Source organism: Aphanomyces astaci, assembly GCF_000520075.1.
Source record: "Aphanomyces astaci strain APO3 unplaced genomic scaffold supercont1.32, whole genome shotgun sequence".
Lineage (NCBI taxonomy): Eukaryota > Oomycota > Saprolegniomycetes > Saprolegniales > Verrucalvaceae > Aphanomyces > Aphanomyces astaci.
In genome coordinates, this window is record NW_009798295.1 from 23607 (window position 1) to 36077 (window position 12471).

A 12471-nucleotide genomic window follows, 5' to 3' on the forward strand; every position below is an offset into this window, starting at 1 on the left:
TCTACTCTTTGTTTCTTTTGTTTCTACGATGCCATCTATATCTAACTATAGTGCATACTAACATGTATATGTGGAGTGTTTTCAATGTTTCGACCTCTTCTATGTCGACGTGTGTCGTCTCTTGAGATTCATGCAGGGTTCAGACCCGCCGAACAACGGGTCCCACTGTTTCCTCGTAAGCAGTGGTCCTTGGCAGATTTTCAACACTCCCCTAACCCTGATGATTGTGTGACGCGTTGTCTTGATGTTTGTTGGTTGTGTTTTTGGTTGACAGTTCACTTGACGGTCCACTTGACGGTGGATGTTGATTGGCCGTTTTGGGGGCGTTCTTCCGCTGATTTGGTTGTTTGTTTTCTAACGGGGATTGCTCGACCATTGTCCAGTTTGTGAACTTCAGGACTGCGTGTTTGGTCGCGGTCTTAGTCAAGGAGTTGGCGACCATGTCGGCTGTTGGCACGAACTTCAAGGTCACGGTGCCGCTGCGGACGAGCTCGCGAAGGTAGTGGTGTCGAACGTCAATGTGTTTCGTCCTCTCATTGATTGCTGTAGAGTTGGTTGTGGTGATTGCCGACATGTTGTCGCAATGCAGGGTCGTTCGTTCTTGGGTTGTGCCCAAGTCGGCCAAGAGTCCCTTGAGCCAAGTCGATTCGCGGGCGGCTTCAGCGGCGGTGATCTATTCGGCTTCACAGCTGAATAGGACAGTGATGCGTTGGCGCACGCTCTTCCACATGAGCATGCCGCCGAGGAACATCCAGCAGAAGCCCGTCGTCGATCGTCGGTCCGGTCGCGTGGCCCAGCTTGCGTCGCAGTAACCGGTAAGTGTTTGTTCTCCGTGGCCGAATTGGATGCCATAGTTTCGTGTGCCTGATATGTAGCGTAGTACGCGTTTGGCGCCGATGAGGTACGGCGTTTTTGGGGCGTGCAAGCGGCAAGACAGGCGTTTGACGGCGTGCGCAATGTCGGGATGAGTGCATATCATGAGGTAAACTAGCGATCCTATGATAGCTCGGTACTCCCCTTGATCGACGCTTGGTTGGGTCTCGTCGTACCATAGGTCTTCTTGTTCTTGGACTTCGGGGGGTGGTCACAGGGTGGCACGATGCCATGTTGAAGCGTTTGAGGACTTTGGTGGTGTACGCGTCTTGGTCCATGACCAGTGTACCTTTGTTGATATTGCGTGTGATTCGTATGCCAAGCATGTAATGCAGCGGGCCTTGGCGCTTCAGGTTCATCTTCGATGAGAGTTGGTTCATGATGTTGTTCATCCGCTCTTGTGTAGGTGCTGCCACTATGAAGTGGTCCACGTAGGTCCCCATGATCTCGAGGTCGACATCCTCGTTGCGGGTGAAGACGCAGGGGCTTTGGCGCCATCCGAGATCGGCGATCTGATTCTTCCAGTGGACTTCCCATTCGTGACCGCTTTGGTTGAGTCCATATAGGGCCATCTGGACCAGCGCGGCTTGACCAGGTGCGGTCATATGTCCTTCGGGCTCTGTTGCCCATATTGGGTGCTCTAATCTTGCTTGGATGTAGGCGTTGACGGCGTCTGCATGTTCGATGACCAGGTTGCGGGCGGTGGCGACGGCGCAGATCGCTCGGACTGACCTCATCTTGATGATGTTGGACGACGATTCGTCGTAGTCAACGCCTGCGATCTGGTTGAAGCCTTTTAGAACTCATCGTGCTTTCCAGCGGATGACGTTTCCTTCTGCGTCGGTCTTGCGCGCGTACGTCCAGCGGCCGCCGATGACTTTACGGTCGTGTGGGGGGTTGCCGATGGTCCAGCATTTGAGTTTGGTCAGTTGGGCTACTTCGGCATCCTCAGCTTCTTTCCAATGACGCCACTCGGGCGACGCCATCGCTTCCTTGTGGCAGTTGGGGATGGGAAAGAGGTGGACGGGGACAGCGGCATATCATAGTCTGTTCCGTCGACGGGGTAAGTGCTGTTGTTTTCTCCTTGTTGGGTGCCTCTAAGTCGGATTAGTAGCCTTTCAGTGGAGTGTCCAGTGGCTGCAGTGAGGAGAAGACGGCGTACTTGGGGTTTCGTTTGTGGAGGCGGCTGGAGATCCGAGGTGCTTGACTGGCCGGTGAGCCAGTCGTTGGTGTCTCTGCTGGTGTGTTGTTGTTGTCCGGGGGGTACATGTTCCCCATGCGGATGGCATCGTTGGCTCTGTCCTGGATTGATCGAAGGTTCTTGAAATGAGATCGGGTATTGTTCTTGAAGGTCGCTTGGCTCTCAGCGAAGGATCTGTTAGGTGACGGTGTCATCCATGGGTAGTCTGCTGCGGGGTTTAATGGCGCGCCGTAGTCGCGGTCGGGGTCGGGGGTGTTCGCGGTATTGGCGCGGCGGGCGGTCGTAGGTGTTGCTGGTGGCATGAGCGTTTCGACGGCGCTATCTATGGCACTGCGTACCGTGTTGATTGTGTTCGTGGCGTGGCGGAGGGCTGACTGTACGATGGACTGCGGCGTCGTTGGCTGCGTGGTCGGCCACGGTGGTGTGTCACCGTCGGAGTCGTCATTCTCCAGCGAATCAGGTAAGTCGGGTTCGCTAAAGAACTCGGTTTCCATAATTTTGACGTGCACACCGTGAGTCGTGCAGTTGTTTTCGACATCATATAATTTGTATGCCTTGATGTTTTCCTTGTAGCCGATCATGATGCATATGATTGCTTTGGGCGCTGGCATGTTGCGTCGTTCCGGGACTTTGACCATGTTAAAACATTTGCACCCGAACACGCGCATGTTGGCCAGTGTGGGTATGTGGCCGCTGAACATCTCGATGGGTGTATGTGGTTGTGTATAGGATGCGGTTACATATGAATGTGGCTGTGTTAACCGCTTCGGCCCACCAGCGGCGTGACATGTGGGCGTGGGTGAGCATGGCGATCGCCATCTCCATCAAGGTGCGGTGGGTTCGTTCAGCCACCCCATTTTTCCATTGATTATCGGCGGCTGACATCTCGTGTTTGAATTCCTTTTGTAGGTGAATTCGGGGCCGGCGTCGGCGCGAAGGATTTTGACGGCGCAGCCTGTTTGACGCTCGGACCAGGCCACGATGCTGATGAAGTTGGTCATCTGAGTGGTGGCGTCCGTGGATTTAACGAAGCGGACGACTTTGCATCCTGTGTGGTCGTCGACGTATACGGTATAGTATTTGCATCCTCCATTTGACATCGTAGGGAGTGGGCCCTTCGTGTCGGCATGCCAGCACTCCCCTGGTTCGAATGTCCTCGAGTGCGTCTTGGGTGCGCTGACACGGTGCATTTTGGTGCGGGGGCAGTCCATGCATGGTCGCGCGGGGGCCTGTATCTGCGTTGGCAAGCCGAGGCCCATTTTGGCACATGATCGAAGGGTCTCTACGGATAAGTGCCCAATCCGGTGATGCCAAAGTGTGACCACGTCCGTTGCATTTGTTTGGGCCGCATTGGCGTGGTCAGTGGTGCATGTTCCCTAAAGGATGTAGAGCCGGCGATCCGATGGCATGTCGGCGACTGCGATCAGCTCCTTCCCAAGGTAAATCGAGCATGAGACTTTGTTAAATTGGAGGTTGATGGATGGGTTGGCTTGCATTAGGGCGGCGTCATGGGCATGCCGTTGATCACTAGGACGTTGGATAAGGTAAATGTTTTGCCTTGTGGTGTTTTGATCCTCATTTTGCCCATTGTAGTGGCCGTTGTGCTTTTCCTGTTGGCTACGACGGCGCGGCGTTCGCAGGGTTGCGTGTCGTGGAGTTGGTGCGGCATCCCGGTCATGTGCGATGACGCTCCTGAGTCCACGATGATTTGGTGGATCATGGAGTCGTTGTTGTCGCTGGCTGTGGTGTTGGCAGCTATCTCGATAGCCGCGTGGCTGCTGTCGCTGATATCTTCTGGCCGAGGGTAGAATGGCGGGTGCGTGGTGCATGTGACGTCTTGGAACGGATTTTGGTACAATGGTGGGAACATGGATTTATCCGGGGCGCGTTCAAGGCGTAATAGGCGGTATTCAGTCTACTCCGTTTGGGGGTACGTTCACTGGAAACGAGATGTAGGCCGACGGGTACTGCTATTTTTTGTATCGGGCGCCCGCGTAGGTTGTGGGTAAGGACTTGAATGGAAAACCGCTCTCATCGTAATTGGTGACTAGGAACGGGTGAGTCATCCACCGCGGGTACACGGGCGAGCCATTGGACAGGAAGTTGGTGAGCATGGCGCTCTCCAAGTCTATCGGGCTGAAGAACATGACGTGGATGCGTTCGCCGTAGACCGCGATTTCGCGCGTCGGGCGATTTTTCCAGTCCCAGGTAAGGTTTTCGAACGTTGGTTTGGTGATTGGCGCCGCGTTCGTTGGTGCGCTTGGTAGTTGAGGCGGAGGTGTTGTTTCGGGTGACTCAGGGTCGCTGTTTTCAGCGATGTTATGTGTGACTTCCATCGCCGAGAACAAGTAGGCGACGTTGGACGATGATTGTTCTTGGTTGGCGGCATGGGCACTGCGATTGTTGCGGTCGTGGTTGCGGCCGGCGTGGGTGCCTTCTTCTCGGGCCTTCTTGCGGCAGTCGGATTCCCAGTACCCGTTATTGCCACAGTAGTGACAGTTGCCTGTCTTCTTGGGCGGCCCGCCGGATCCGCGTCCGCCTCTACCGCGCCCCCCGCCTCAGTCTCCGTGGCTGCCACGACCGCCGCCGCCGGGTCTTCCTGGGAATGCTGCCAAGGCACGGTCGTCGTTTGCGTGCCCACTTGGGCTGCGTATGATGTTGTTACGGATGGCTGCCTTGTACTCTGCTTCGAGTTCTATACGAACAGCGGGCATTTGAGGGTCGGTGGCCCCGTTCAATAGGCGGTCCACCAGGTGGCAAAAATCCCAAGGCATCAAGGTAAGTAACTTGAGCACTTGGTTGTAGTCGATTTCACGGATTCCGACCTCGTTAAGGCGCACCGTGAGTTGGTGAAATCGGTGGAGGAAGTCCTGCATTGTTTCTTGGCGTGGGTTCCAGTTGAGTTTCGTCCACTCCTTGCTCACTTCGATCTGGTCGACCTTGGTGGTAGGTTGGTGGTACTCCTTGATGTTGGTGTATGCCGTGAGGCGTTAACCACTCCGTCGATATGACGGTATTGACTTGGGTCCAGTGTTTCGATTAGGATCCCAAGGGCTTTTTGGCTGTCCTCTACCGCCGTGTTCGTTGACGTGATGGTTGTGAGCAGCCCCTTCGCCATGAGGCGGCCTTTGAAATAAGTCATCCAAGTGCGGTAGTTGTGCTCGTTGACTTTGATGGCTGTCGCGACGGTGGCCATTCGATCCTTCTTCTAGCTGTCGTGTTGGGCTCATAACCTCTTGAACAAACGTGTGTTTAGACTGGCGGCGAGGGAGACAGCGGCAAGCGTGTGCAAGCGACTGAGACCAAGAAGGCAAATCTGAAAGTGAATTAGGAGTAGTTAAAGCTAGCTAAAGATGGTGTCCTTCCCAATGTCTACTCTTTGTTTCTACGATGTCATCTATATCTAACTATAGTGCATACTAACTATAGTGCATACTAACATGTATATGTGGAGTGTTTTCAATGTTTCGACCTCTTCAATGTCGACGTGTGTCGTCTCTTGAGATTCATGCAGGGTTCAGACCCGCCGAACAACGGGTCCCACTGTTTCCTCGTAAGCAGTGGTCCTTGGCGGATCTTCAACAAGCAACGCGTGGAGAAGACAAGGAAACCGATTTCAATCGTCAACACTACCGTCGGGTCAACTTCGCATTGCGAAAGCAAAATCGGCCGCCTCTGCTGCGAAGAAGAAGGAGTATCGGCAAAACCAAGCGCGTGAAGAAATCTCAAACTCACCCAGCTGATGAACGACCGTTGGTGGAAGACTTCTTGATGGAGTTTGTTCCCGTTCAGCCCCCGATCATACGAGAAGGCCCTGCGATGAGCCGTGAAGAGATGACTGCTTTGGACGTTGAGCTCAACCCGCGTCCATTTCAGCCATTGGACGATCCGGAGGCACTATAAGATGAAATTGATTTCGTCGAGGGAGTGCTCGACGACATCGACCTTCATCCGACGCTCGAGCCGTATCCTTTTCAACCACTGGAAGAATCTACGGCCATTCATCGGGAGGTTCAATTCATCGAGGAGCTCCACGACATCGACCTTGCCGAAGATCCACCGTTCCTTTCTCAAGATCCCGTTCAAGATGCGATTCAAGTGCGGCCTCCACGCCGAAACCCTATGAATTACGTCGGACGGCAATCGTACGAAGTGTTTGAGGAAAGTGGTCACACGCTGCTGCAAGTTCCTGGGAAAACGAAGACATGCCCGCACTGCCGAGCAAAGTTGACACCCCACGACTACAAGAACCTGCCCTGTTGTTCGAAGAGCAAGGTCAAGATGGATCCTTACGTTTTCCCCGACTCGCCAGAAATGCAAGATCTTTTCAAGCAGCGCAACTTCATCGAGCACATCCTCAGTACAACGCTCAGTTCAACTTCACTTCCATTGGAACCAACGAGGTCAAGCACAACGGCAGCGGTCCCAAGACGTATTGCATTCAAGGCCAGCTGAACCACAACATTGGTCCGTTGCAGCCCAGCCTGAACAGAAGTAGAAACCTGCGGCAACCAAGTTTTGCCCAAATCTACATGCACAGCAGCGAGGAGAAACTTCAACACCGACGAAACATGTTTCCAGCTTTCAGTTCGCGGTACACTGCCACGATACAGCGAGTGATGGATCTCCACAACCCATTGGCGAGAACGTATGTCACAGCTAAAGAGCGAAAGCGGACGGGACTTCGGGGAGCAATCTTGACGCCATCCGACGAACGCTTGGCATATCAGAAGTCTCGTGCAGACTCTGGAGATTCGTTCGACCGCACAAGTGCCAAATTGGCCCTCGCATACGCAGGTACATTCTCACTGCAATGACAAAGACTTTGCATGTGGTATTAGTGGTCAAACGGCATATGAAATGACTGCGTGTTATTTATAGTGTCTATCTGCATCTGAACATGAGAAATGACCGGTCAAAACTACATGTGAAACGACTGCATGTAATTTGAAGGATCAATCAGCGTGTTGAATGACATGTAGAAACGACTGCTTATAATTTGAAGGGTCAAACAGCGTGTTAAATGACAGATCAACCTGCATATGACGGGTCCATCTGCATGTGTAATGTCGTGCCCATCTGCATATGAAATGAAGGGTCCATCGGCATGTGAAAGAGCGTATTACAATAACTTTGATTTAATACAACATGTAGGAGCATTTCGATACTTAACGAATGAAGCAACGCTATCTCGTGCTCGCTGGGTTACGTGTGCCTTTCCCAGCGCAACTTTCGACAACGTCACCTCCAACCTTGGTGAAGCTGCGAACAGTTGGCTTGGCACAGAATTGCGCTCGTCCGATGCAGTGCACTACACTTTATGTTCATGTTGCAATTACTTGAGAATGTCAACACGAGAAGGTGAGGTACTGTAGTTGATGTGATTCTCTAGTAGAGGACTATATATATTCCTTCAAAATTAAAGACAATTACATACTGCTTACTTCAAAGTAGAATTAAGAGCGAGCGTTGGCCGGACGACGCGATCACCCCCTACCATTTCAAGGCGTACAACAAGACGAACATTGCATCAAAATCAGTCAAGGTAGACTATACAAAGGCATGACGTAAGCATAGTATTTGTTCACTGTTAATAGCTGCACGAATACGCCCCTGGAAAGACGTTCCTTGCTCTGTACGACTCTCCTAAGTCTGAAAATCGCCATTTGTGGCGAAACGTGGACCTTCTTGCCAAAACTTGCGATATTGTCGAATGTGGTTCGACCGCAAAAGCCCTTGCATTCACGCGATCGCGTGCGTGAATTCCGTTTCACTGGATCCCAGCCTGGCCTTCGACATTGCTTCCGCGGCAGCTAGTACAAGAATATTTATGCCGAGTTCCTCACACCCGTTCCACCTCTGGATCTTGTTCCCAACACCGCGTCGTTGGCGCCAGCTCCCATCATTGGCGAATACCCGTTAACTAAACCAGGTCCAAAGCAAAAGAAACGTAAGCGATCCAAGGGCATGGTACGATAACCAGTGTTTTGGTAAATACACTCCATGCATAATACACACTAAATGTATAATTTGTTTGTCCCTCAGACACATAAATTTAATTATGCAATTTGATCAGCCGGTAAATTGACGCGTCATATGCAGCTAGCAAGTCGACAGGTCAAATCTGGAATATTTGTACATCCGGATGATGTTGTGCCAGGGTCAACAAATCGACATATTCTATGGACGGCAAGGAAAGCGCCGAGAGCAAAGATAGCGAGAGCACTACTGACTTTGTCATGTGTCTGAAAGATGATTGTATGTCCATCCATAGACGGAGACAGCACATAGATCATGTGAACAACTTCCACAAGGCACTGGAGGTTCAAACCCGTCAGAATCTTACGGGTACATCATGTTTCATTAAACATGCTCATGAACAATTCGTTGTTAGACGAGGAAGCTGCGAATTGGAAGGCGAAGTCTCGTACTGACCAGCGACAGTGGCCCGTCAAATGCATGCGTACCAGAGCGCTCTCTCTGAAAAGCAAATTGTTTTGGAGAACAACTTGTTGCTTACTAGTAAACGCATCTGCACCATCTTGGTATTCCCTCTTCCTTTCAAACGCCCGGTGTGCCATGAGTATTTTGCACGTTTTCATTATTGATTTTGTTTATCTCTTACTTCTTCACTTTCATTTCTATACAACCATGATGTAGTTGCAGTATCAAACATGCCGTTGGGGTGTGGAACACCAGGTACCCTCAAATCCGCGTACACACTACGAATATCTTATATGTTTTACATGTTGTAACCCATCCTGACCGTCTCGGCAACTCATTCGACGCAGGTACGATGAAATCCGCAGAGTAACTAGTATTCGTTTCAAATATATTCGTATTTCTACCTTGTAACTGTGTATGCCTTTTCTGCTCTATGCATAAATTTGATTTGTGCCCATGCACTGTCTATTTGCAGGAGCGAATGCACCGTCAACTGCCGTGTCGGCCTCGACAACACATCCTGCATCAGGTATGATCAAATCTGAAAAATATACTATGGATTATGTGTATGGGCATTAAGTACTGTACAAAAGCAATAACATCAACAACTGGACAGACTCAAGGTACGACAATAAGTCATTCCTATTTAAAGTCTAGATTTTGTAGACACGACGAAGCGCGCAAAGGGTCGAAAAGCCGGTAGAATATTTTCATCCGTTCATTGGGTGACTGCCAAAAATCTCGCAAATCAAAATATCTTCCGGATTTATCTGAGACATTTTTCAAATAAAAGTGCGCACGCAAATTTGTACAGACCGTTTTATCGTCTGTACAAAACGCATCATTTGAGAGCCATCAACTCGCATCGACATCGTGACAAATAATACTTCAAAATATGGATTTCCACAAGTATTATACTTGGTTGGACGTAGGAAGTCTGCATAATTCGTTTATCCCCATGGCGAAGAAGGCAGGTCGAGGCAAGTCGTGGTGTCCATCATCCATCGACCTTCTCCTAGACACCACCCTCGATATGTTGCCATTAGGTAAGAATGGATGAGAGAAGGTTGAGAGTCGCTTTAACCGTTTGACTGAGACGAAGTTACTCGCCGTGCGCGACGTGGACGTCCTCAAGAGGAAGTTCATCCTCCTCAAGAATCACGCGAAACCAACGGGTGACCCCGAATGTCCCGTCGAGGTGAAGCGAGCGAAGCGCATTCAGCGTGAGATCGACCAGTCGGTCTCGGTGATGCCACTGGATGGCGGTGGCGACGAAGATGAAAACGACGACGGTAAAAAATCTTACATATGGACGAGCGGTCGGCAAAGCGAGCAGAAAGCCGGATTGAGCGTCAAGAAAAGTACGACCGGGAGCGCGAAGAGCGTGATGCGAGACTTGAAGAACTACACCTTCTTCTGATGGGGAAGATGATGGGACAGCACCAAAAGTAATTCCACAAAAATTCATCTCTTGGCGACTTCGGGTCATGCATTTTCAACTGTACTAAATTGCATATATTATACGTAACTATGCGTCACAATAATCATGTTCGGTGCAAATTATCTTACCTTAAAAGCACTTACAAACAAATATATCCGCACAAAATATGGAATTAACTAGGCAAAATATTGTGATTAGTTTTGTACTTACAAATTCGCCCAAAAAGCTTAAAAATGTGCCAAACTTTTAGGTACATCTTTGACACATCAGTGATCATGGTATACAAATGCTAAGTATAAAGGCATCATATGTGAATCCTTAATTTGCATTTATCTTCTAAGTGTAATATGACTAAGCACCGAATACATTCTTTATTTGGCTAAGTCCCGTCCGACGAACGCGGAAATTGTACAGGCGAAACATGTTCGACAGACGTTGGCCTCGTAGCACTGGATTGTAGGGTAGAGGTAGCATCAATTGACGATATACTTTCCCCGTTGCCCCCATGCCCCATTCTGCAGCTTGGCGAAATGACGTGATGCAATCACTCATAGATTGTAAGGCCAGGCGGTTTGCCGTTGGCTGCCGCTCGAGGTCACCTTGTTTTAGCGGAGTGACGATCCTCCCTGCACAAGGCCCAGACACAGGGAACGCCGAATCGGACGCCACTTTCATTCCGACGCTACATAGCGGCCGTCTGCCAGCCGGGCTTAAAGTTGGCGACTCACTTCGCCATCATTCCAAGAACCAGGGCAGTTGTGCCGCGCCCAGATTATCGTCCCATCAACGCCGAAGCACAGGCAACCCGTTACGAAGACGGAATGAAGCCACCCTACTCGTACTATTAATTGATTGATTTATATACATTGACGTTACCGACCATTGAATTGAGCATTTTGGAGATCAATGTTACTCGGACTTTGGACCCGATAATTTTTACCATCCACAAATGCAAACACGCCTTCAACGAGGGGCTCCTTGGCATTGGTCAAAGTTGCCCAGTGCTGTTGTTGCCGAGTCGTTGGCCACCGTACCGCGGCGTCTGCGATTCGGTTTAGAGAACGCCCCACTGCACGCTCGGCATTGGATAACACGCGTGCGAAAGTGCTTGGGGATACCCCAAAGAGGTCCTGCAGGGTCTTGTGTTCAACGGCTGCCGTATAGAAGTGGAGGGTCATGGCTAGAACAGCATGCTTGTGCTGGATCCTCGGAGGGCGTCCTCGTCGACCTGGACCGGACAACACTGTGTACTCTTGGTCAAATACTTGTAGCAAATCATCGAAGTCGTCCGGGGGCAGAGAGACCGTGGTGAGGAACGACGGGGTGTTGCGGGAACGGTACATTGTGTACCAAGCTGCGTCATGCAGTGCCGCCGACTCGACGGCATTGCGTTCACGAAGTATGCCTCGTAGGCGAAGTATTTCCAATCGTCGTTGTCGGCGACGATGTCGTTGGCGTGAGAAGAGTAGGGCCGCTACGCTAGCGGAAACCATGTCAATGATGCATTCCCATGGACCAATGAGTTTTAACCAATACATTTTGAGTGTGAAAGCTATTTTGTCCAATTAAATCAATTAGTGAATTGTGCTTTGCGAGAATATTGGAGGCACCAACGATTCTTCTGGATTGGCCACACAGTCATGGGTTAAAAAAATATACGTTATCCGGACTCGCAAATATGAATGTGAGAGGCACTTGCGAGATTTTTGGCAGTCACCCATTGTGAGACGTATGCGTAGGTAAGAGACAACAAGTCGACGAAGCGATTGCGGCGGCCCTTCAAGTTGCGTGGGCAGCCGAACAACGGCGCGGAAACCTTCTCGCGCGCAAGTAGATTATTAACTTTGGACTAGTATATAGCATGCATTGTAGTTTATCGTCAAGACTGTACCCTTCGTATTGTAGTATATTCGGCATATACCATTTGGCATGTACATCAATCAGTATATACTATAGGCTTAATACTACTAGTAGTAAATACTACCAACAATGAGTAGTAATACAGTAATAAGCAACGGTAAGGTGTACTATTACTATTAATACTAGTAGTACTTTTCCAGTACAGTGTACTGTACTGTGTACTTCACGCTTGGTTGTACAGTGTACAGTACTACTCTGGTCCGAAATAGTTGCGGCCTTCTTTTTGACTTGATTAAATTATGGGGCTGCAATCCAAAACAACCTATTATTTGTATGTCACTCCAGAAACTAATAAAAGTGGCCAAAAATATAATGTAATTTTATTCAATTGCCAAAAGATCTTGTTCTTGAGAATTCAGAAGTGCTTCCATGGAAGCCTCTTCCCCAAGTCGAAAGTTCAAGTGGATTAAGGCACTCTCGTAGTTATACGCATCACACTCAACGTTGAAGGTCGTGAAGTCCGCTATCGACGCATCCTTCTTCATGTGAGGGAGCTTATAATCATTGCTACCGTGTATTTCGATGCATTTCTCCATCACCTTTTGAAGTGTAATGAAAGTTTTTGACACCGTGTCCACGGGCAATTCATAAA

At 49.9% G+C, this 12471-nt stretch overlaps 3 protein-coding genes across 3 annotated transcripts in view; all 3 read right to left on the reverse strand.

The window, feature by feature from the left end:
• Positions 1 to 3569: 3569 nt before the first annotated feature.
• Positions 3570 to 3944, reverse strand: H257_11080 (hypothetical protein; the record flags this gene model as incomplete). The annotated part of the gene is made up of 1 exon (XM_009837919.1): positions 3570 to 3944. One exon carries the CDS (start codon positions 3942 to 3944, stop codon positions 3570 to 3572), a length of 375 nt encoding a protein of 124 aa, XP_009836221.1.
• A 100-nt stretch (positions 3945 to 4044) lies between these two features.
• On the reverse strand, positions 4045 to 5270 carry H257_11081 (hypothetical protein; the record flags this gene model as incomplete). Its single annotated transcript, XM_009837920.1, has 4 exons — positions 4045 to 4584; positions 4620 to 4720; positions 4776 to 5037; positions 5148 to 5270. The coding sequence occupies 4 exons, from the start codon at positions 5268 to 5270 to the stop codon at positions 4045 to 4047; spliced, it is 1026 nt and encodes a 341-aa protein (XP_009836222.1).
• Positions 5271 to 10831: 5561 nt separating this feature from the next.
• The window catches only part of H257_11082 (hypothetical protein), a gene marked incomplete at both ends in the record, with an annotated part of 2848 nt that continues 1208 nt past the window's right edge, over positions 10832 to 12471 (reverse strand). The window contains one exon of the mRNA XM_009837921.1: positions 10832 to 11438. Coding sequence (XP_009836223.1) covers positions 10832 to 11438 — 607 coding nt within the window. The remainder of the gene's footprint in view (positions 11439 to 12471) is intronic.